This window comes from Suncus etruscus, chromosome 2 (assembly GCF_024139225.1).
Source record: "Suncus etruscus isolate mSunEtr1 chromosome 2, mSunEtr1.pri.cur, whole genome shotgun sequence".
In the NCBI taxonomy this organism is placed as follows: Eukaryota; Metazoa; Chordata; class Mammalia; order Eulipotyphla; family Soricidae; genus Suncus; species Suncus etruscus.
Window position 1 is genome coordinate 88,807,221 of NC_064849.1, and position 23,935 is coordinate 88,831,155.

A 23,935-nucleotide genomic window follows, 5' to 3' on the forward strand; every position below is an offset into this window, starting at 1 on the left:
GAACAGAAGGCACTGGAGTGGAAGTGATGGTGGGGAAAAGTAGGTGGTGAGCTAAGGATAATGGAACAAAGGAAAGTACCATTGTGGATGGGGCTGGTTGACTGTGCGTTGGAGGGTCTTCACTGAGATGGTGTGTCAGGAGTAGGGAATACCCAATATCAGAATAAAAGGATCATATCTCAAGAAGTCCTTGGACCTAGTAGAAACTCAATCTCTCCCACTACTTGCTAATGTAAATTTTATTTTACAGTAGCCATTATATTAGCCACTCCTTGTTTTATGGGGGGCCACACCCACTATTTGTTCCCAACTCAGTGGTCAGGTATTGCTCCTAAAAGTGCTCAGGGGACCACTTGAGGAGCCAGGCACTGAACCCAATTCTTCTGAAGGCAAGTATGTACTTCCTTCTTTGAGGCATTAAGCTGCTACTTCTCCACACCTCCTCTTATTTTTTTTTTTTACCACACCCAGCAATGCTCAAGGGATACTCCAGGCTCTGCACTCAGAAATTACTCACAGCAGGCTCAGGGGACCATATCAGAAGCTGAAGTTAAGGATTAAACCCGAGTTGGCCACATAAAAGGCAAAGAAAGAACCTACTTACTGTGCTATTACTCCAGCCCTGCCCTCTAATTATTTTAAAATAATTTTTATTTTAAAAGACCAGAGTGAATTACAAATCTTTCACAGTAATATTTTAGGTATATAGTGATATTGAATCAGGGCATTCCCACCACCAGTGTTGTCCTCCCTCCACCCCTGTTCCCAGCATGCATCCCATGTCCCCCTCTTTTGCCCCCCCCCCGGGCTGCTAAAATAAGTGATCTAGTTTGTTGTAGAGTGGGTATTGATTCTGTTGTCGTTGGATTTGGATTTGGTGTTTAAGTCTGTTCATTTTTTTTTCTACTCAATGTACATATGACTGTTTGGTCTTGGTACCATCCATTTTTTCCCCTCAAGTTATGTGGTTGAACAAGATGGTTCAAGTTATGTGGTTCTGCTTGAAAGGGGGGAAAAGAAAGAAAAACAAACAAACAAACAGAAAAACTGGGAGGAGTCCATCTAGAGGTTATAGATATCAATTTATGAGAAGAAAGGGAAAAAGGAAGAAAAGATAAAAAAAGACAAAATACAAAAAACAGACAAACAAGAAAACAAAAACAAAATGAAAAAACACCACAATGACAAAAGAAGAAATCAAATAAAAATTCGAAAAGCACCACAGCAATAAAGACAACAACCAAACAATAACCAGGAATCCAAATTAAAAAGAAAAACTGATGTTGTTGTAGTTGTTGTTGTTGTTCTTCCTCTTCTTCTTTACTTTTCTTCTTCTTCTTCTTCTTCTTCTTCTTCTTCTTCTTCTTCTTCTTCTTCTTCTTCTTCTTCTTCTTCTTCTTCTTCTTCTTCTTCTTTTTTGCATAGGCACAAAATATTGGGGAGATTAGAAAGGGAATTCCCTTGGCCTAAGAGATACAGGTTTTTCTCTGCCCTTGAAGCATATGGTCATGAAAATAACTACAGACTCAGTACATGCTCTTTTTCACTCTCCTGGGTCTTTTTATGGTGCCAGGAAACTTTCTGCTTAGTCATGGATGATAAAATTAGGCCTCTGTAACTAGAGATCTTGGTATTTTCACAGGTCATAGGATGAAGCCTAGGATAGTCTTTTTTTTGCAGTTCTAGAAGTTCTGTTCTATCACTGTTGTTTTAATCAGCCTCTATAATTGGTGGTCTTGGTTTTTGCACTGATCCAAAGACAAAGCCCAAGATAGACTCTTTCATTATGTTTCCAGAAGTTCTGCTCAGTTGCAATTGTCTCAGTCATATCTCTGGAATTAGAGATCTTGGTTGTTGTACAGATCGTAGGCCAAAGTCTAGGCAAAGGTCTTTTATATTGGTTCCAGGATAAATTATGCCCAGTCATAGTTGTCACAGTCGGTCTTCTGTAGTTAGCGATCTTGCTTTTTTTGCACAGATCAAAGGATGACATGTCTTCTGATTTCATCTTATTGTTAGGTGACAAGATAAGACAACCTGCTTTTACATCAAGTCATTGCCATTTCTTCAATATCAGGATATCATATCAACACTGGCACATGTTGGTGTCAGAGGAGTATTAAGAATGTCCCAAACGGAGTTTGATTTCTGGAGCTGTTGAGGAGAACTGTGTTGGTTCTATGTCTGAGATCTAGGATTTGGGATTGGATGGTTGATGTCTAATAATTTGGAGTCTAAATTGGGTCCACATGACGTGTTCAAGGTGGGAGGTGCCCCTGTATTTTAAAATGTATGAGTTCTTATCCCTAGCAGATAAGAACTTGATTCTATACATAAAATTTTCCCCATTTTAGTGTGCCTTTGCAAAAAGAAATGGTGCTGTATTATATTATTGGTGGATTTGGGGATGAGAGTGTCAGGCTCCATCACTTCTGGCCCTGGTTTTGACTTGAGTTTTTGTTCCAGGCAAGACTTTCTTTTGTAGGTTTTTGTACCAAGGTAAACCAAAACAGGGGAAGTTGAGAAAGAGAAGAAAAATAATAAAATGTGTATATACACACATATATGTATATACACATATATAAAATAGAAAAATAAAAAATGAATTTAAAAGAAGTAAATAAAGGAGAAAAGTGATGCATGAGACTACTATTTGGGGATAAACAGGTTAAGAGGTAGTTTTATAGAGTTATTAAACATATAAAAGAAATATAGGCTTCCCTGTTGTTTTTGAATTATTCTCATGTGGGGTGTTGAAATCCAGGGCACATTTTCATCACACACCTGGGTCTTATTGAGTTTGAGAAATGATTTGTAGCAGAAAGGGCTTGGATAGAGTTCTTGCACTGGGGTTTCTTCTGGAGCTTAATCCGGTATCAAGCAACAGTCCACAATTGGGGGTGGGGGTGAGGAATGCCACAGACTATGAGTCAGCAGGAGTTTTGATTGTAATTTCTTGCTGGGGGAAGGAGATGTGGGCTAAGCTTGGGAGCTAGGTGATGGCTTATTGAGGCAAAAGGTAAGTCCTGATACATAATGAGTTAAGAACTGAGGGTAAAGAGCGTTAAATAAGGCAGGATATTGGATCAGGATTGGGGGTGAAGGGATATTAGGATTTCTGAAGGGAAAAGGAAAGATAGTATATAGGAGGGGATTGTTTACAATTTAGGTTTGGCACTCAGAGAGGAGTCCTCTGTCTATGTACTTGTATGCCCACATAAAGACATACATTAGTGTTCTATTCTTAAGTTGTTGTTAGAGGTCTGAGCCTAAGAGGATGGGTCTGAGCTTTTAAGGAATGGTTGAATTAAGATAAATGATTAGCTTAGGTATAGCTTAGGAAAGAGAGGAAGGGAGAGCAAAAGATAATAGAGAGGAGAAAAGAAAAATTAAGTAAGTAAAATAAAAGAGATTGGGCCAATGCATCTGAATTGGGAGGTTTTCCCATATTCTAGGCATTTCATCAGTTATGGGGTTGGACCTTGCTAATGAGGATTTAGATAATGAGGGTTAGATAATGGCTAGAGCATTTTAAGGATACACATAGCTTTTGGTCTCAAGTACTAAGCAATGTGATAGTGTGGCCTACCTATGTAGGTGGCTACCCTATGCAGTATTGTCCACTGTATCTTATGTATAGAAGTTTTTTCCTAAAGAGAAACTAACAATGTAGGTTTTATTTGACATAGATTTAATTGATGATGATGAAGAAGAGGAAAAAAGGAGGGAGAAGAAGCAGGAAAAAGAGAGAGAGAAAGGAAATGTTAATTCGCCCAAATGTGCATGATAAGTAGGTCCTATAATGTAAGTTTGTGGTTTGCAGTTGACTGTTTCAGTGGTCTGAATGATCAGATGCTTCAGGTCCTAAAAGAGGACATAAACTAAAGGAAAAGGGTATATCGAAGTGTTTTATCAATACATTATCATAATGCAAACTGTATATGCTATTTAATATGACTGAGCACCGAGGTGTAAAATTAGGGTGTTCACCCTTTGTATCTAAGACCACTGTGGACTAAGAAGCTGAAAGGTTATTTTATACGTAGTAAGATTAAGGCATTAAACATATTTTTAGGAATCACTGCTGCTGGAGTCTCTGGCTTCCAATAATATTTGTCACCTGTATCTGTGGATCAATACCCTAAGACATTATTATAGGGCTGTATTGTTAAAGGCTGAATACATCTCTGTTCACTCTAAACCATTGTTTCCGTTGTTGCTGGTTTCTTTAAGGTAGAATGGATAGTCAATGCTTTGTGTTGCTCTTCTTCCACTTGATTTGAGTACTTCTCCCCGTTAATGCTGACAACTACAGTGCTTGAAGTTTCTACCCTATTAGACCATTGTATTTGTGCATGGCATATTACATGTATATATGGTGTATATTCTAAATACCTCAGAGAAGTGCTATCATTCTCTATCCTTCTTTTGGCTTACTTCATTTAACATGATTGTATCACTTCTAACTGCTATGTAGTATTCCATTGTGTATAAATACCACATCTTCATGATCCTCTCATTTGTTGTTGGGAATTGAGGTTGGCTTCAAATCTTGGTTATTGTACTGAGTGCTGTGATAAATAGTGGAGTGCACACATATTTTGGGATGAATGTCCTTCTGTCTTGGGGATAGAGACCCAGAAGAGCAATTGCTGGGTCATATGGGAGCACAATGCTGAGTTTACTAAGCACTCTCCACACTGTTTTCCATAGAGGTTGGACCAGGCAGCATTTCTATCAGCATTGGATGTGAGTTCCTTTCTTACCACATCCTCACCATCAAAAATTGGTCCTGTTATTTTGATGTGTGCCATCCTCACTGGTATAAGTTGGTACCTCATGTTTGTCTTGATTTGGATTTCCCTAATGATGAGTGATGGTGAGCATATTTTCATGTGTATATTGGCCATCTTTTGTTCTTCCTTGAAGAATGGCTATTAATTTCTTCTCCCCATTTTTCTATGGGTTTATTAGAATTTCTTTGAGCTCACCTTTCTGAGTGCTTTGTATATCCTAGATATCAGCCCTTTATTTGACATGTTGAATGCAAAAATTTTTTCCCATTCCATTAACTGTCTTCTAATTTTAGCCAGGGTTTCTTTTGCCATGCAGAAACATTTTAGTTTGATGTGTAATCCCACTTATTTAGGTTTGATGCTAAAATTCTTGCCATTGGCATTCTATCTTCAAAGACTTTTGAATTGCTGAAATGTTCTGCCTATTTTTCCTCAATAAACTTTATAGATTTGGGTCTAATTTCGAGGTCTTTAATCCATTTTGAGTTGACTTTTGTGTAAGGTGTGAGGTATTGATCAATCTTTAATTTCTTACAGGCGGTTATCCAGTTGTCCAGCACCAATTATTGAAGAGACTGTCTTTGTTCCATTTTAAGTTCTTAACTATTTTTGTCAAGTATTTTGTTTGGCTATATATTTAATGCTGGATATTCTATTCTAATCCACTGGTCTGAGACTCTGTCTTTGTTCCAGGACCATGCTGCTTTGATCACTATGGCTTTGTAGTAACGCTTCAGGTTAGGTAAATAGATGACACCTAGCTTCTTGTTTTTCAGTATGTATTTGGCTAACCTGGGTCTTTTGTGGTTCCATATAAATTTTATTATTGATTATTCTAAGTCCTTAAGAATTATGTCTGAATTTGGATAGGAATTGCATTGAATCTATATAGAAGTTTAGGTAAGATAGTCATTTTGACAATGTTGATTCTACCTACCCATGAGCCTGGGATGTTCTTCCATTTTCTTAGGTCCTCTTCAATTTTTTTCTGAAGTGTTTTGAGGTTTTTATGGTATAGGTCCTCCACTTCTCTTGTAAGGCTGATTCCTAGGTATTTGATATTGTTGGTTACTATTTTAAATGGGGTTGTCTCCTTAATCTCTTTCTCCTCTACTTCATTATTTGTATAAAGAAATGCTACTGTCTTTTGTGTATTGACTTTGTAGCCGGCCACTTTGCTGTATTGGTTAATTGTTTCTAGGAGTTTTACAGTGGATTCTTTAGGGTTTTCAATGTATAGAATCATATTATCTGCAAAAAGACCCCCTGTCATTTTTAAATGCCCAAATCTTTTCAAACTCTTTCTGATCTAGAACCATCATCTCTGGTGTTCTTAGTAAAAATGATCTTTTATTAAAAGATTTATTTAAAGTATTGTGTTTTACAGTTATTTATAGTTTGCTTCTAGACAGCAATATCTTAAGGACAATCCCACCACCAGTGTCATCATCCCACCATCAATGTTCCTGAGTCCATCCTGTGCCATCACAACTATACCAGCTTGCCAGCATAAAATGTCCATTTTTAAGTTTGATTGTTCAAATGTTGATGTCATAGTTTTTATTATTGTTGACTCTGGCATGGATATTATGGTGATTTGTTCTGTCAGTTTTAGGTAATAACAAAATATGTTCTTGAAGAAAAATTAAGGAATAATAACATCCTAATAGATAGTATAATTTCAAATGTCACCTTCTTTCCTATCTATAATTTGGAGCAGTGAGAACATGCCTTTTTATAACTAATTCTAAAAGTATAATGTAAACATATAAAGCAATAAATTGCAGAGTCTAAAACATAAAGGAGGTACTGGAGAAATAGCACAGTGGCAGGGCATTTGCCTTGCATATGGCCAACCTGGGAAGGACTTGATTTCATTTCCTGTATCCTATATGTTCCCCTAACCTGCCAGGTGCAACTTCTGAGTGCAGAAGCAAGGAGTAGCCCCTGAGCTACTCACAACACTGGGGCTGAAATCTGAAGTCATGGTGTTCATGGAGCAGCACCCCCAGAAACTCACAGGAAAGGGTTCCATCTTGAACACTATTCTCATGACCACATACTCCTACCCCTTCTTTTCTAGATGCCTTCCTGTCTCTCCTACCCCATTGTGGTCCACTCACAACACTGGGGCTGAAATCTGAAGTCATGGTGTTCATGGAGCAGCACCCCCAGAAACTCACAGGAAAGGGTTCCATCTTGAACACTATTCTCATGACCACATACTCCTACCCCTTCTTTTCTAGATGCCTTCCTGTCTCTCCTACCCCATTCTTTTTCATCTTCAAGGGCATGAGCCACTGGACTTTGGATGAAGAGTTGTTCTAAAATGACCTTTTCCTGAGGTCCTTAACTCAATTATACCCGAAGAGACCATGATTTCACTGTTTGAGATTTTTGGTCACATCTAGTTTTGCTCAGAAATCACTCCTAACTCTTTGCTAAGAAATCACACCTGGTGTGGCTCAAGGAATTATATGTGGTTCTGGGGATTGAATCTTGGTCTATATGCAAGACAACCTAACAACTTCTGTGGCTACTAAAAAGGATGTTTAAATAGTATCACTGACAGGTACTGATGACTAGATCCTAATATGTCTTTTTCAGGACCCCTCTGCAATACACTGCGCATAGTTTTGTGATTTTAGATCAGCTTTAGTTGGAGGGCTGTTCCTTGTTATTTTCTGCTCAGGACATTCACAATCCTTCAAATATCTCATCAGTTCTAAAGAAAGTTTTGTTTTGTTTTGTTTTTGATTTTTGTTTTTTTGGGCCACACCCATTTGATTACTCCTGGCTAAGCACTCAGAAATTGCCCCTGGCTTGGGGGGACCATATGGGACGCCTGGAGATCGAACTGCAGTTCTTTCTTGGCTAGCGCTTGCAAGGCAGACACCTTACCTCTAGCGCCACCTCACTGGTCCCAAGAAAGTTGTTTTTGTGTTTCAAAGAATCAGCAGAAAGCATTCTTTGTCATTTCTAGAACTGAAACAGGTAATAGATAACTTGGGAACTAACATCGGTTATTCAGCAATCTACAGATTGTATGTTTCCCTTAGTGACAACAAATCAGCTGAAAAACTTACAATTAGTAAAGAGTCTTTAGAAAACTACAATTCTGTTTCATGCATTCCTCATGGGTTGGCACAAAATAGAAACTTGATTCAATGAGAAGTCCTGTCAAACTTGAATTCTACTTGTTTCTCATGAGCTGTCTTCCTGACATACAGAGCTGTCGGAATTCATGAGTCTGCAGAGAGCAAAGTTTAAGATAGGTGATGTCAGGGCAACAAATGTTGTTTATTAAACATCTATTGGATGGTGAGCAGATGGTAGGGAGGACTTGGAATCTCATTGGAGTCCAGGGCATCATTCATTAGCAGAGCAACTCAGGTGGTTTTACCTGATTTGTCACATTCATTGTTAGAGGAAGTAGAGATAAATGAGAACAGAATGCAGTGACAGAACCACAGAGATTTAAAAGGACTGGATTGCAGGATTTGCCTGCAGGAATTATAGGTTCCATTTCTGGCACCAAATGGTCCCATCACATCTCTGGAACTAGCCCCTGAGTCCTGATGGCTGTGACCTCCAAACCAAAAACCAACAAATCCACAAAACCCGGCAACTCCAGAAGGCATTGACTTAGAAATGTTTCATGATAGCACATTGCTTGTAGGAAGCCCAATGAAAGAAGTCCCATATTCAACCTATATTAGGGACATTCAGTTATGTGTACTGGTGAAAACCCAGCCAGCTAGTTCTTCACCAAGCATATTACATGTTGAGATGACTCTACTTTGTAAAAAAAAAAATGCAGATGAAGTTGCCATTTGCAATCTATTTTTTTTTTCAGTTTTTATCACATCTAAGTCAGAGTACTGTAATATTTTTAAGGAGGATATTTTTTGGAGTGTACATTAGCTATTAGCATTTTTCTTTAGAATCTTCTTATACATCTGCATTTCTAGACCCAATAGTTTGTTGATTTTTGGTTTGGTTTTAGTTTTTTTTCTGTCCTTGGTTTGAAAAACAATTCTTTCCAACAAAATGCTTTTCCTTGGATATGTGCCTCTATTTTTATCAGGAGCTTAAGGAGAAATGAGCCAGTGCCTTTTATGCAACAGGAAGGCAATCATTAATTATGAGACTTGATTATTTGGGTTCAGGATCTATTTCCAGATATATTATTTTTAGTCTTTGTGACAGTAAAACTGTGAAATAAACCTTCAGTCAATCTTGTTCCAATAAAACCTTCATTGTATTTTACCCACTAGTATTTTATAAGAATAATTTTCTTTGTTTTTAGCCTTCTAATTATTTTCCAAAATAGATCTTAATTTATTCTTCAACATCTTTCTTTTTCTTTTTTTTCACTGTATGACCCGCTTCAATGCACAGAGCCCACTGGTAGAGCCAGACAATGGTTCAGGGCCACAGCTTGCTATGGCATGGGGCACTATGAACAACATGTTTTCTTACATTTAGCTTCTCTAATATTTTTCTTGATGAATATTTTGCCTTACCATGTCCTTATGAAATGGAAATTTACTAAGAATATCATCTCATAATCAAAATTGTTGAAAGCAGACAAAAAGATTTGGTAAAACCCAAAGCAGTGGTATGGGTGGCCCTGAATATATAAACCTAAAGATCTGGAGTTATAGCACAGCAGAGAACACATGTGCCTTACACATGGCCAACCTAGGTACAATTCCCAACATCCCATATGGTCCCCTAGCGTAATTTTTCTGTGTCATCCTTGTGCAGAGGCCATGCTAATCTTCTCTGAATCGTTTCAATTTTAGTATGTGTGCTGCCATAATGAGCACACCTAGAGTAATTTTTGAGCTCAGTCCAAGAATAACCCCTGTGCACAGCCAGGTGTGATAGAAAAAGTAAATAAATAAATGAGTTAATTATTATGGAATAATATGCTGGATTAGTATGCTAGGAAAAGTTAGAAAGACTTCCATAAAGATATACAGTATCACCTTAGGTAAGGGGAACCAACCATTACCAATCATATCTGACTCCCATACACAAGCCTGGTCAAGAAGATGGGGAGTGACTGAATGTTATGGAGACTGATGGAGATTTTCAAGAGAGTTTGCTAGAGAGAAGTACTTAGGACAGAGGGACCAGGAAAGAGATTGAAGCTGGAACAATCATGATAAAGCCCAAGAATGTTTAAAAACAGGAAGCAGAAATACTACCCAGGAAAAATCTATGGGTTTTCCAAGAAATACATTTTAACATTTTAATATAGCCTATTAGAGCATCTTTTTAGGGAAACTTATCCAGAGAATGAAAAAACGTGATCTTGTTTTCCTTTTTGTCCTAGAGATAAATATACATAGAGAGATTGACTCAGTGGTACTTCATGGTACCTCCCAACAAATGAGTCTTATACAAAGACAGTAAACTTGAGGTTGTCCCAAATCACACTGATATGGGATGTGATGCTCATTCAGAGGCTTTAGAATCCTTCAGAGATCACTCATGTCACAGAACTGTTGGTGAGAACTGCTCTCTGCCCTTCCCATAACTTTTCAGGAACTTGGTGAAAAACAAGCTCAGCAAATAAAAAGCCCAATTTTCTTTAAGCATAAAATTCTTTTTTTTGGGGGGGGGGGTTCGGGCCACACCCATTTGATGCTCAGGGGTTACTCCTGGCTAAGTGCTCAGAAATTGCCCCTGGCTTGGAGGGAACCATATGGGACGTCGAGGGATTGAACCGAGGTCCTTCCTTGGCTAGCACTTGCAAGGTAAACACCTTACCTCTAGCATCACCTCGCTGGCCCCAAGCATAAAATTCTTAATAAAACAAAAGTAAATTTTTTCTTTTCATTTTTTGGGGGGAAATAGTTGGGCTCATGGATCACTCCTACCTTTGGAAAACAACTTACCCCTTAGATCCCCAGAGCTGTGTTGTGGATCAATTTACCTTCATTTCCCTTCACCCTGATCATTATGAAGATTTTTTTAGGGAGGTTGGACCATAGGCAGCATCACTCAAGCATTACTCCTTGTTTTGAACTCAGAAATCACTCCTGGCAGGCTCAGGGGACCATATGGAGGATAGAACCCAGGTTGTCCATATGCAGGGCTAATGCCCTACCTGCTATGGTATCTCTCTGGCCCATATTATGGAGATTTTTCCATAATAAGCCAGAAAGAGGCTTCTTAAAAGTAAAGAATTTTTTTGATATTTTAAAAAAAACAGTCCCACAAAAGTATTAATCTTGGAAGTCAAAATATAGTGAGAGATGTTAATAATAATACTTTGTTGTACAGATCTAGTAAAAGTGGAATTATTTGGGAGAATTGCATTTTGTCTAATTGAGGCTTTAGTTTTTCTTATAATTACATCTATAAGGTATATTATAAGTACCTCCTAACAAACTCATCTATAAGTCATTTATAAATCAAACCTATCTTTAACTCATAGATCATACCAAGACAGGAGGTGACCTAGCCCAGGCCCTGGTGCTGAGCCCTTTTTCATTGATATGTATGTCCCCTGAGCTTTCATTTCACTCTTATTCTCTGAAATATGAAAGCAGATGCTTTACCTAAAGTTGTTCTGGGTAAAGTTATTCTAAGACAGCTAATTGCATCTATGATGCTAAAATGATTTTTAGTATTTTGGAAGATAGCATACCTGGCAGTGCTCAGGAGTTACTCCTTGTTTTGCACTCAGGAGTTACTCCTCATTCTGTACTCATGAATTATTTCTGAAAATGCTCAGGAGACAATATGAGATGCCAGGGATTGAACCCAGGTCGGCTGCGTGGAAGTCAGATGCCCTAACCACTATATTCTGGCCCTGATTTTCAGTACCATTGTAAAACAGATTCATTCTATTCTATAGGTAGAATTCAAGAGTACATGCCCTGGTTAGATCCATACAAGTGTGTTTTCCATCTGAGACCATACAAGAGTTTATAAAAAAAAAAATTCAGTTCTGAGAATTTCAACCAGCATTTTGAAAATGGAATGGGAAGAGTGAATTGAAATGGGAGAAGTCATTATAATACCCCTCTGAAAGGTTTAATTTTTTTGTTTCAAAAAAGGATGCTTAATGGGTATATGTGTGTGCAGGTGCGTGGGCCTAAGATATATTTGTATTATGATTCCTGATGCAAAATATAGCTTTCTTAGAACATTAAGATACTTTCACCTTTCGCAAATAACATGAAAATAAGAATCTCTGACTCCTACATGTTAAGTCACATTATCAAAACCTCCAGCAGATCAATGCAAACAAATTATGCAGAATCTATGATTAGCCAGTACTGGAAGTCAGTACTAGAAGTTGCTATAAAGGTGATTGACCCAGATGATAAGTGATGTTGTTCTGTCAGAAAAAAATAAACTCACATTCCTCTAATCTTTTCTAAAGTCATTCATACATTTTAATGCCCAAACCACTACAATTTGTCAATCTTGATTTTAAAAAAATGGAATGTCAATTTTTTCTTAGTAGAGAATAGAAATGATAACTTTAAAGAAATATTCTTCATATTTTTAATGCACATGGTGCCAACTACTTAGGAATTGTCTTTTTTTTTTTTTTTTTTTTTTGGTTTTTGGGCCACACCCAGTAACGCTCAGGGGTTACTCCTGGCTATGTGCTCAGAAGTTGCTCCTGGCTTGGGGGACCATATGGGACACCGGGGAATCGAACCGCGGTCCGTCCAAGGCTAGCGCAGGCAAGGCAGGTACCTTACCTTTAGCGCCACCGCCCGGGCCCAGGAATTGTCTTAACACCACGTGGCTCCTTCCCTGTATGAAGCATTTTCTCCTTCCTTGAGTGCATGTTTTGTAACTCAGAGAAAATTCTTTTTCTCTGTCTGCTTCAACATCATGTTCATTCCTCAACCAACCACTTGGCCCTTCATCTGATGTTTCTGGGAACTGGAGTCAGATTTGCAAATGTACAGATGATCTGAGATACTGAAAGGGAAAACCCTATTCCTCTCCACAAATTGTCTCATCCCCAAGTGTCCTCTTCAATGGGAGATAAATTTTTCATCAGGGCAAAGGGCCCACCTGAGAATTGAGCAAAGTGTCCAGGGAAGTGGCCTGAATCAATGGCAGTGTCAGTATCACTGTTACTCTCATCAGTTTCCCATGTTCCTCAAAAGTGTGTCAGTCATGTGGAAGAAGGAAAAGGGGAAATTCTTTGTCAGTTAGAAGATAACTAAATTGAAGGCATAAATGAAGCTCTGCTTGCCTAGTACTAAGTTTATCCCATGAAGCTGTTTATCCAAAAATTCGAACAATAATTTTACAAGTAATATTTAATGTGGTAAGTGTATGTGATAATTTAATTTTCATATATTTTATATATTCATATATATACTACATATATATACTAATATGTATAGGTGTTGTAAGTGCATATCCTATTTTTAAATAACAGATTGTGACCCCTTACTGAGTAGTAAAATACTTTTATTTGTGGTTATGAACAGTGTTTTTTCCTACTTAATTTTATGCACGTATGTATGTAAATTTGGGTATATGTAAACTGAGTTAAAGTTTAACTATTTCGTATTGTGGCTCATGGTTAATTATTTTGGTAAAATAGTGCTTAAGTCATAGTCAAAACAAAGATAAGCATCTTGAATTTTGTCTTCTAAATGTTATATTTCATTGCCAAGTGCCATAGCATAATAATTAGCCAATTTCTTTCTAGAAATGTGATTCTATAACTTTAGATACATATTTTCTATGCTTTTCTATACTATTTATATGAACTGTTATTTAGCTTGCTTTTCTGTCTGCTGGTTATTGTAGGTTTCTTCTCTGTTATTTTAAGCTCTCTTGCAAGAGTAAGGATAAGGACTGGGTTGCAATAATCTAATAAAACTAACCAAAGGAGGTATTAAAAGACATAGTCTAAAAGTATAATATGGAGCTCTGATTTAGGGGAAAAGAACTTGATCCTCTCTAATGCTGCTTCTAATCTGGCCATGTGCTGAAGCTCAGATCTTGTACTTTTTATGAGCATTACATAATCTATTGTCTCCCTGTTGAATAAAAATCTATTCAGCCTGAAATCTGACACCGCAAAAGCTTGAGAATTCTCACAGTCTCAATATTTCAACAGCTGGGAACTTTCTTACTCTTATTGTTCTCCTTTCCCATATTGGACCTTTCTATAGGGAATAAGATTCCTAACATGACACATAGCTCTTTTGTGGGATCATCTTCTAATTATTAACTGGGGTATATTAACTACCTGAAACCACATTACTTCCAATGTGGTCTTAGGGTAACTACATTTGCTGTTGCTTATTAGAACGTTTTATATATTGGAAAGGGTGGGAGCAGGAGGTGAAATTCTGCCATGATTGTATTCTTGGTTTGTAAATAAGATTAAAATAAAGGCCACTGTTTACATTGGGAAAGATAAGAAGAAACAGATTCTAGGAAAATCCAATCAAGTTTATTAGGACTTGATCTCCAAATTGAGGATATAATTGCAAATTTTAGTCAAGTTCCTCAGGAAGCCTTTCTGTACAAAAATAAAATTCATGTGTTGAAATGAATGACTATTAATGCATTATCACATGTCAGCTTTTGAGAAAAAATAGTATTATGTGATTAATACCCTCAAAGTTAACATGTGCATGTCAAATTTCCAGTTTGTGTAAGTTTGATGTTCTGTAGTTTAAGGTTAAACATTTAACTGTCTGGACAGTTCTGCCTTTTGGTTCATGTTATGTGAATGTAAATTTTGATGATGTTTTGTGTATTCTGAGGGGGAGGGCTTACACCTGTAAAAATCATTCTGCAGGGTTCCAAAGAGCAAGTCTAGAGAGAAACTCTGGCAGCAATTTCAAAAAGAGGCACCTTTTTTGTAAGTATTTACATTTATGCCAAATGTATATTGTTAACTTCATGTACATGTGGTCTTTGTGGCAACTGGAAGCACTGGTTTGGGGATTAAACATATGAATCTATCTCATGTATTTATCGCTCTTCTACTCTTCTGAGCTAAATATGTGCTGTAGGACCCCAGAAATGAAGCATAAACATGAAAATACATATAGATTAAAATGCTTTATTATTTCGGGGTTTGTGGGCCACACCCAACTATGTTCAGACTTGCTCCTGCCTTTGTGCTCAGGGATCACTCCTGGCAGTGCTCAGGGAACCATAAATGGGTTCCAGAGATGAAAACTAAGTCAGCTGCATATAAAGCAAGGGCCCTCCCTACTGTGCTGTCTGTCTGGTCCTAGACTGAATTGAAATTTATTTGGTATTGGGGTCATACTTGGTGCTTACTCCTGGCTCTGCACTCAGAAATTACTTGCTCTTGACAGGGCTCTGGGGACTATATGGAATGCTGAGGATCAAAACCAGGTCAAGCATATGCAAGACAGGCATTCTACCCACTGTATTATCTCTCCAGCCTCAATATTGGAAAAAAACTGGGGGGCACATCCAGTGACACTCAGGGATTACTACTGGCTATGTGCTCAGAAATAGCTCTTGGCTTGGAGAACCATATGAGATGCCTGGAGATCAAACCGCAGTCCATCCTAGGTCAGCTGCATGCAAGGCAAAAACCCTACTGCTATGCCACAGCTCCAGCCCCAATACTGAAATTCTTAATGGGAAAAAATCATGTGCTTTATTTATTAAAATTGAGGAATCTATTTTTTTATCAAGTTCAGTAACTAAGAGAAAGCTCTTTTTCAATATTTTTATTATAGTGAGAATGCCTTACAAGTTTTTTGGGTAGAAGGATCCAAAGTATAATATAGTTGTTCTTATATTTGTTAGAGCTGGGGACATATTTGTCCCACAGGGAATGAGAATGACTTTGTGGAGTTCAGGTTTGCTCTAATAACTTCCTCTGTCTGACCCTTCTCACCTTCACTACCACTTAAGCTGATGAGCAGGACCCCCCCACCCCACCCCACACACACACAGAGTACCCCTCCTTTGACCACAGTATCCCAGTCAGCAAGCAAAAGAGCTGTGAGTTTAGCTTAATCCAAGAGTCCTCAGGACATGTGGCCAAGATCTTGTCTTTTCTTGTTAATTTCCCTTTGGTTTTAATGACTATAAAACTTCAGGAGCACACCTTTATATGAGTGGAAGACTTAACACATACTTGTATGTGTCATCGTTCCCAAAATAACCCCAAAACCTATTCTCAGCCCCTTTCCTTCCCCCTTTTTTTCTTTTCAAAGGAACTACCATAACCATTAAATTAGTTTTGCCTAAGTTTGGAGGTTAGGTTAGTCCTTTCCCAGGTGGTTTGTTTTGGTTCTTCATAGTCTACTTGAGCATAACTATCTGACATTTCACTTACTGATGTATTTCAATCAAGATAATCACCTCATTGGTAGGACACTCCTTGTTCCAAAAGTCCCCCAAAACCACACCAAAATGTAGACAACTTCTTGATCCAATCATCTGACAGTGGGTATTAAGTTGATTCCATGTCTTAGCTGTGTTGTCTCTAATGAGTAAAAATGTTGGTTGGTAAAGGCTTTTTATGGGAGGCTGTGCCTTCTCTGGTAAAGGCTTTTTAAGGGAGGCTGTGCTTTCTCTGAGCCTCTTTGTATAGACAATAGAGGGGTCACATGAGTATTAGGGTCCAATAGGCCAGGTCACCTTTGTAAGTCAACACCCCTGTTATTGGACACCTGTGTAAATGCAATTGAGATGTTTGCAAAAGTAAAAATGTAAAAAATAAGTCTCATTTTGTATTAACTTGGAAATTTCCTTTTTTTAATTTTTAAATACCATGGTTTACTAGGTTGTCCATAATACAACTGTTATTTTTCTTTTCTTTTCTTTTTTTCTTTCTTTCTTTTTTTTTTTTTTTTTTTTTTTTTTTGGTTTTTGAGTCACACCCCGGCAGTGCTCAGGGGTTACTCCTGGCTCTATGTGAAATCGCTCCTGGCAGGCTCAGGGGACCACATAGGATACCAGGATTCAAACCACCTTCCTTCTGCATTTAAGGCAAATGACTTATCGATGTTCTATCTCTCCGGCCCCACAATTGTTATTTTTCATGATTATAAAGTTGTTCGTCTTGGTTGACTTTCAGTCAATATAGTGTGCATCAGTGCACATTTCCTGCCACTGATGTCCACAGTTTCCCTCCTGCCCTCCCCCACTGCCTGTTTCTGTGATAGACTATTTTCCTCTTTCTATCTTTTTCTCATTCTCTCTGTCTCTCTCACTCTCACTCTGTCTTTCCTTTATTTTTTCTTTTAGATACTGGTTTTCAGTATAGAGAAGGTACAACTATGACAGTGAGAGTTGGAAATGGCAACTCTAGACATGAACTAGAAATTCTATCATTTTTCTGGTATTTTTATTGGTGGGCCACATCCAGTGATGCTCCTGGATCTATGCTTAGAAATCACTACTGGCAGACTTGGGGGACCCTATGGGATGCTGGGTATGAAACCTGGTCAGCCACATGCAAGGCAAATGCCCTACCCACTCTGCTATCATGATGGTTCCCTGAACATTATTTTTAAAGGAAAAAAGTGCATACATTTTAACAAATATAAACTTTTAATCTGTAAAACTAATTTATAATTACTAAAAGGTGGGTAATTTTTAACAGAGGACAATCAGATGATGAAGAATAAGACTGAGACAATGTCGTCTATAACCATATTGACCTTCAATGACCCACATCTGAAAGTTTTCTTATGCTATACTGCAATATTACTTGATTTAAAAATGAGTTTTAAAAATGTCTACACTTTGAGTTGCAGTGTTTATCTGTAAGGAAATATGGAAATTTTTATGATAGAAGAGATGCCTGTTATGTGTCTCATGTAACCATCTGGATGTTCCAGGAGTGCCTCTTCTGTCATGCATGGCTGAGACTTTCTTTCCCTTTCCTCCAGACCCTTCCTCCGTGCCTGGGACAGTGCCTGGGACAGATCCTTCCACTGTGCCTATGTCCAATATAACCCTTAGTTTTGGTCTCATGGGTGTCCTCCATCTACATCCTTTAGTATTTCTGCAGAGCAGTAGAAGTTTCTAGCAACTCTGAACCCACATTTTTATCCTGCCCTCTGAGTCACTAGAGCAGCAAAGAGAGGACTTGGTTCAACTGCTGAAACCTCCAACATTGGCAAGCCCCCTTTTGGTAAAGGTATCTTAACAGTTAAATATCTGTGCAAAATATAATGAGCTATGAGAACTGACAATTTTCCTTTAAATCAGATCAGGTTGGATATGCTTAGCCCAGAACTGCGATCCTTGCAGAATGTGGGCCGTCTCCTGCAATCTCCCCGAAGGTGTTTGCCTTTTCAGTGCAGACAAGAAGGCTGACTCTAGCTTCTTGTTAATTGGACTCCCACCCAGGAGAGAGCTGGAGGGAACGAATCTGATGGTTTACGGTCTTTGAAGTTAAAACATCTTTATTCCAGTTCATGATGAGTGACTGGATTTGAGGCATGTATTTGGCCGTTTCCTGGGGAACTAGAGTCAAACTAAATGGCATAGATGCTGTCCCATCTTGCACTAGAGATGTCCACATGCATGCCATCAGGCCTGGTATCATCTGGCTAAAAGAACAGTCACCCACTGCCTGGCCACTCATGAATAAGGAAGTTGAACCCTAAGCTCCTGGCACCCTCGAGAAGACATTGATCTTCCCAATTTGTGCCATTCATCAGAATCCACTTTCAGATTATCTCCAAATGTAGGTGTCCAGTGACAGTAGGGTTGTTTGTCTTTCCTTGTCCTGTTGCCAGGGAAGAGTTTCTCCAGGGAAGCCACTCCAGAATGGCAGCTTCTTTATGAAAATCTGTGCGGTGGAAATTCTGCTAATGAAGCTGGAGTGTAATTATAGACTAGGCAGATTCTTTTGCAGACTGAGTGGAATTGTTTGTAGATAAATGCGCGTTAACTTAATAGTGTGCAGCTGATTATGAACGATGAAGGAGAGGAAAGGAGGAGTCATTAGTTGCAAGAGGTTTTAGAGCTGTGACTCTCCCTGTAAGGCCCAGGTAACCCCATAATGAGAGTTCTTCTGGCTTTTGTCTCTGATTTTCAGTGGTGATAACAGCCACTGGTGACTAATCTACCCGTTTGCTCAATTTGCTGTGGCATTTCTTACAGCATAGAGTTAAATATGGTGCCACTCTGCAACTTTATGTCCAAGCACAAGTATCTTCATGGATTCATTGTTTCTTTGTCATGCATTTATGGGCATTTATGATTATCGTGAGACATAGGCCAGAGTTCCTCATCCAAATGTGATCTTGTTCTGCTCATAGGATGTTGCAGTCTGGGAAACGAATATTTTTTTTATACTTAGAATTCAGACAAACTCAGGATTTTGTTCCAGTGCTGTCTGGAGAGGCTCTGAGAGTGCTCGTCATCCTGCTGGGATTACATGAAGAAACAGAAAATTGTTGGGTCCATTAAGATGAAGAGACACTGCTTGATATTTGATTCCATCAGATATCACCTTTTTTGTTTGTTTGTTTTTGGCCCACAACCAGTAACACTCAGAGGTTATTCCCTACTCTGGACTCAGAAATTGTCCCTGTCAGGCTCAAGGGACTATATGGAATGCCGGGGATCAAACCTGGGTTGTCCCAGGTCAGCCATGTGCAAAGCAAATGCCCTACCACTGTGCTATTGCTCTGGCCCCTTACTTTTTCCTGTTTGTTGACCCAAGACACCTGCACCTGCTGAAAAAAATATGTTTGTTTGTTTATGTATTTTGAAACATAGCAGAATTTATACAATGGTGCTGAGCAATTTTAAACTAACTTTGGAGGTTTTTGTGTTTGCATGTCTTCTAAGTGGAATGACTCTTAATAAATACAATAGGACTAGGAAGTTAAGTTTGTTAGTTTAATTTGGGGTGTTGAGGAAGTACTAATTGCCAACGAAGTGGGCCATTGAAGGGCCTTAGATAGTGTCACTAGCTGGGAGAGGTTGCAAAGTGCTTATCTCCTGGGATACAACACCTTCCTCTGTATCTACTGGGAACTTTTGGAAAGTTCTCCTTAATTGTTTTCTTCAGTGAGGACATCAACCAAAATACTGAGATGTTTATTGTATTCTTATTGAGTTCCCTGAAATTTCTATGGTCTCTCTCTTCTCATTTCCATTATTCCTGTGGTTTTAAACATAGATTGGTGGAGAAGTAATCAATAACTCTGATTTATAGTAGGTGACTTCTCCCTTCATTTTCTAAGTATCTCCGAGTTCTTTAGAAAACTGGTAACATTTTCTTTATCTTTGACTTCACATTAAGTTTTTCTTCTACATTTGCATTACATTTCCTTTGCTAAGATAGTTTTGGCATTATTTTTTCTTTTTCCTTTTTTTCTCTAGGTCAGAAAACTAATTTTTATTGCAATTTTAATAACCCTGGATACTGTAGTGTTAAATTTATAGTATTTTGGGGTTTTTTTCGGGCCACACCCATTTGATGCTCAGGCGTTACTCCTGGCTAAGCACTCAGAAATTGCCCCTGGCTTGGGGGGACCATATGGGATGCCGGGGGATAAAACCACTGTCCTTCCTTGGCTAGCGCTTGCAAAGCAGACACCTTACCTCTTGCGCCACCTTGCCGGCCCCTATTTTATAGTATTTTTTATAGTTACTGTACCTCATCACCATCAAAATTTTAAGGTCCCTCACTGCTCTCCTTAATTTCTCTCTGCCTCTTCCTTCTCTCCTCTCACCACACCTCTTGCTGTCTAGTGGTATATTTTGTAATTCAAGGGTTCACACAGGTTGATCATCATTTAATAAGTCTATTCTCTTGTTTTGTCTCTTTATATCCACATATGAATCAGATAATCTGATATTTGTGTCTTACACTGTGACTTATTTTACTTAACATGATGCCCTTCAATTCCATATATGTTTTACCAAATACAAACCATATTTTATAGCTGCATGGCATCCCATCATGTATATATTCCAAAGCTTCTCTCTTCTCTTTTCTGATTGTTTTTGAAACTTAATCTTTAATGATATACCTTAAATGATATACCGTAAAATTATGGTCATAAGCATGATTTCTAGTTGGCTTTAACCTAATTTTATTCTTTATAGAATTAATTTTAAATGGTTGGTTCTAGGTTGAAACTTAAAAATTATTTTCTATTACTTAATTCTGAAACTTTTCACAATAATTTTAATGTTTACTTATGATTCCCTAATGTGTAAATAACTTCAAAATCACACCATCAACAATATATCTACCTCTTTCACCCCAAAGATCCATCAAGCAACACATATATGGGGTTTTGTACCACACTTTGAATGCCCAGGGCTTATTCCTGGTACAGTGTTCAGAGATCACTTCTAACAGGATTCAAGGGACCAAAGGTAATATCAGGTATAGAATCCTGATTAGTTGTATACAAAGTAAGAGCCCAGCACAGTGTAATATATGTCTAGTCTACAACACAGTTTTATAAAGAACCTATCAGGACCATATATTTATTTCAGAGATTAAGGTACTTTCTTTGCATGCTTGTTTGATCTCTGGCACCATTTATGATACCCTGAGCACTGCCAGTTGTGGCCTCCAAATAAACAAAATAGATACAATAGAAGAGCATGTTGGGGCCGGGGTGATAGCACAGCTGTAAGGCATTTGCCTTGTATGCAGTAAACACAGGACAGACCCCAGTTCGAATCCCAGCACCCCATATGGTTCACAGAGCCTGCCAGGAGCAAATTCTGAGTGCAGAGTCAGGAGTAACCCCTAAGTGCTGCCGGGTGTCACCCCACACACACATCAAAAAAAAAAAAAGAAGCAGATCTGTTGAGCTGAGTATGTAACTAACTGGTAATATATCCTGGGTTCTATAAAAAGTAAATTTACACATATATATGTATATTATATGTGTATATGTTTATATATATCATGGAAACTCATGTATTGTGTAAGAGGTCCAGGCACAAATGGAATGTGCAGATAAGAGAACCATTTGTCAGTACACACTAGGTGAGAGACTAATGGTATTTGATGAAAGTAGATTTTTAGACTGTGAAGTGGGTGTGAGAATAGCGAGGTTTATGGTCATCACAAAAATATGAATTCAGGGACTGGAAAACACTAGTAAAATCAACTCAGACCCTACCACATACAAGTCTGTCTATGTGCTCTTTGCTTTCCAAGACTTTCCAACTTCTTTTCCCTGTCTGTTCTTTCTTCCTCCTCTTCCAGTGCTCCTTCCCACAGTCCCTCATCTGCCTTGCACTCAGGATTATCCTGGCCCAACATTCCATCCAGATTTGTGTCTCTGTCATTTTCATTGAATAACCTAAAGAATTAATTAGATGCAAAGAAGAGAGACTGTTAGTATTCTAAAAGGTTTCAGAAGTCATTGATAGATCCAGTAGATTGAGACATAGATATGGAATCAGTGGAAAGAGAAGTTAAATACATTCAATGAAGTAAGCCAGAGAAGGAAAATAAAGATTACAATTATTATCACTTATATTTAGAAGAGCTGCATGCAGAAATTCAGTGGCTTAAATAGAGGTTCTTGAGAACACACTATGTCCCAGAATATAGTGAGAATAAAGAAAAATTGAGTGGAGGAGGAGAAAGGCACAATAAAATGACAGTACAAGGGGCTGAGGGGGTCTCATATGTATTAGTGGTTTTAAGAAAGGACAGAACTAAATATCCGAGCCAGATTCAATAACAGTGAAATTATGAGAACTAAACTTGATCAACCAAACTTAAAAAGGTGTCTTGTTATGCTGGCAGGAGGGGGTGGGGTGTGGTGATAGGGGATGGACACTGGGCATATTGGTGAAGGGAAATTGACATTGATGGTGGGATTGGTCCTGAAACATTGTCTGTCTAGAACCCAACTTTGAATAACTTTGTAAATGGTTTTAACTTTGTAAATGGTTTTACAATGGTTTCAATGAAAAATTTTTAAAAGAGAGAGAAGCTAAAAAATCAAGTTATCCTCCTTTGTACCTGAGCAAGGAGGAAGAGTTCTTGTTTTATCACACATAATAGCAATTCTTCTGCAACCCCAGGAATGCCATTAAGTGCTAGCTAAGGCAAGCACCAAGGTCTCTCTCAAATCCCAGATACGATATTGTTTATAAAAGCTCCTGGAAATTCCTTCACTCACTGGAAATTCAGAAGTCTTTTACAGCAATAGTTTGTTCAAGTCCTTTGTAGTTAAAAGGAGTTAGAGGTATTGAAAAAAATCTGTCTATGGGAAGAAAATGGACTTATGAAACTTTCTCCCAGTTCAATCAATCTTGCTGGTTTGGGAGTCCTGGAGTCATTTTATGGCACATTAGTATTTCAGGCTCAAGTGGACTTTCCAAAATGATTATCCTGAGCTTGTCCTCCTGCCAAGCTACAAGTCTGTGCTTTCCTTCTCCTGCCCACTTCCTGTCATTATCCATTGAAAAGTTTAATATTCACAGTGAGTGGATCCCCTCCTCCCATGACCCCCTCCTGGGGAATTAGGACCTCAGGAGAATTTTCTCTGACAACATCCTACTCTCTAGAAATAAAAAACAAGTGGCCCTGGGTTGGTTCTGCAGGAGGCCTTGTGTTTGTAAAAGGAGCCAAAATCAAATGCTAAGTAAGTCTGTTCTGAGGAGTGTTCACTGCCTTTTCAGTGGCAGATTTTAGAACTGGGTATTTGTCTGTCTTGGTTGCAAAGCACCCAGGAGGGCACTGGGAAGTCTTCCAGCTCCTAAGCACAGTGTCAGCATGCAACCAACAACACATCAAATACTCGGCCTTCAGCAGGTCCTCAAGACAGAAGCTCCTAGAATATAAAGAAGCTCAAGCCCTCCCCTTTGTCTTTGGGATAAAATCAAGAGTCAAGGCCTGGAATAGAGAAAGGCAAGAAATACATGGAACTCATGGCTCAGCAAGCAGTGCCCAGTTTGCTTCTATGCCAAATTTTTTTGGATATGCTATTGGAGAGAACCAGATATGTATTTTTTTGGCTAGAGTGAGACATGCATGTTAAATTCCTTTCTAGGCAAGGTCCTTTGTAGATAAGACTTTGGGTGTGGATGAGGTCTGAGCATGCTCACACCTGCCCCCACCATTCAGGCAGACCATCCCTCCAAGATGAGATGAGCCTTTGACAGCTGAAATCTTTCAAGTCTTTGCTCTT

The 23,935-nt window shown here is 38.4% G+C and overlaps 1 protein-coding gene and 1 non-coding gene across 5 annotated transcripts in view; one reads left to right on the top strand and one right to left on the bottom strand.

Moving 5' to 3' along the window:
• CTNND2 (catenin delta 2) overlaps window positions 1-23,935 on the top strand; it is a 974,640-nt gene that overhangs the window by 662,577 nt on the left and 288,128 nt on the right. For 2 of the 4 annotated variants that reach the window (XM_049767899.1, XM_049767901.1), the window contains exon 10: window positions 14,605-14,667. The exons of the other annotated variants lie outside the window; for them this stretch is intronic. In XM_049767899.1, the coding sequence (XP_049623856.1) occupies window positions 14,605-14,667 (63 nt within the window). The remainder of the gene's footprint in view (window positions 1-14,604; window positions 14,668-23,935) is intronic. 4 annotated transcript variants of the gene reach the window in all.
• On the bottom strand, window positions 9,524-9,628 carry LOC126002303 (U6 spliceosomal RNA). Its single transcript, XR_007493051.1, has one exon. It is a non-coding gene; the product is annotated as a U6 spliceosomal RNA (small nuclear RNA).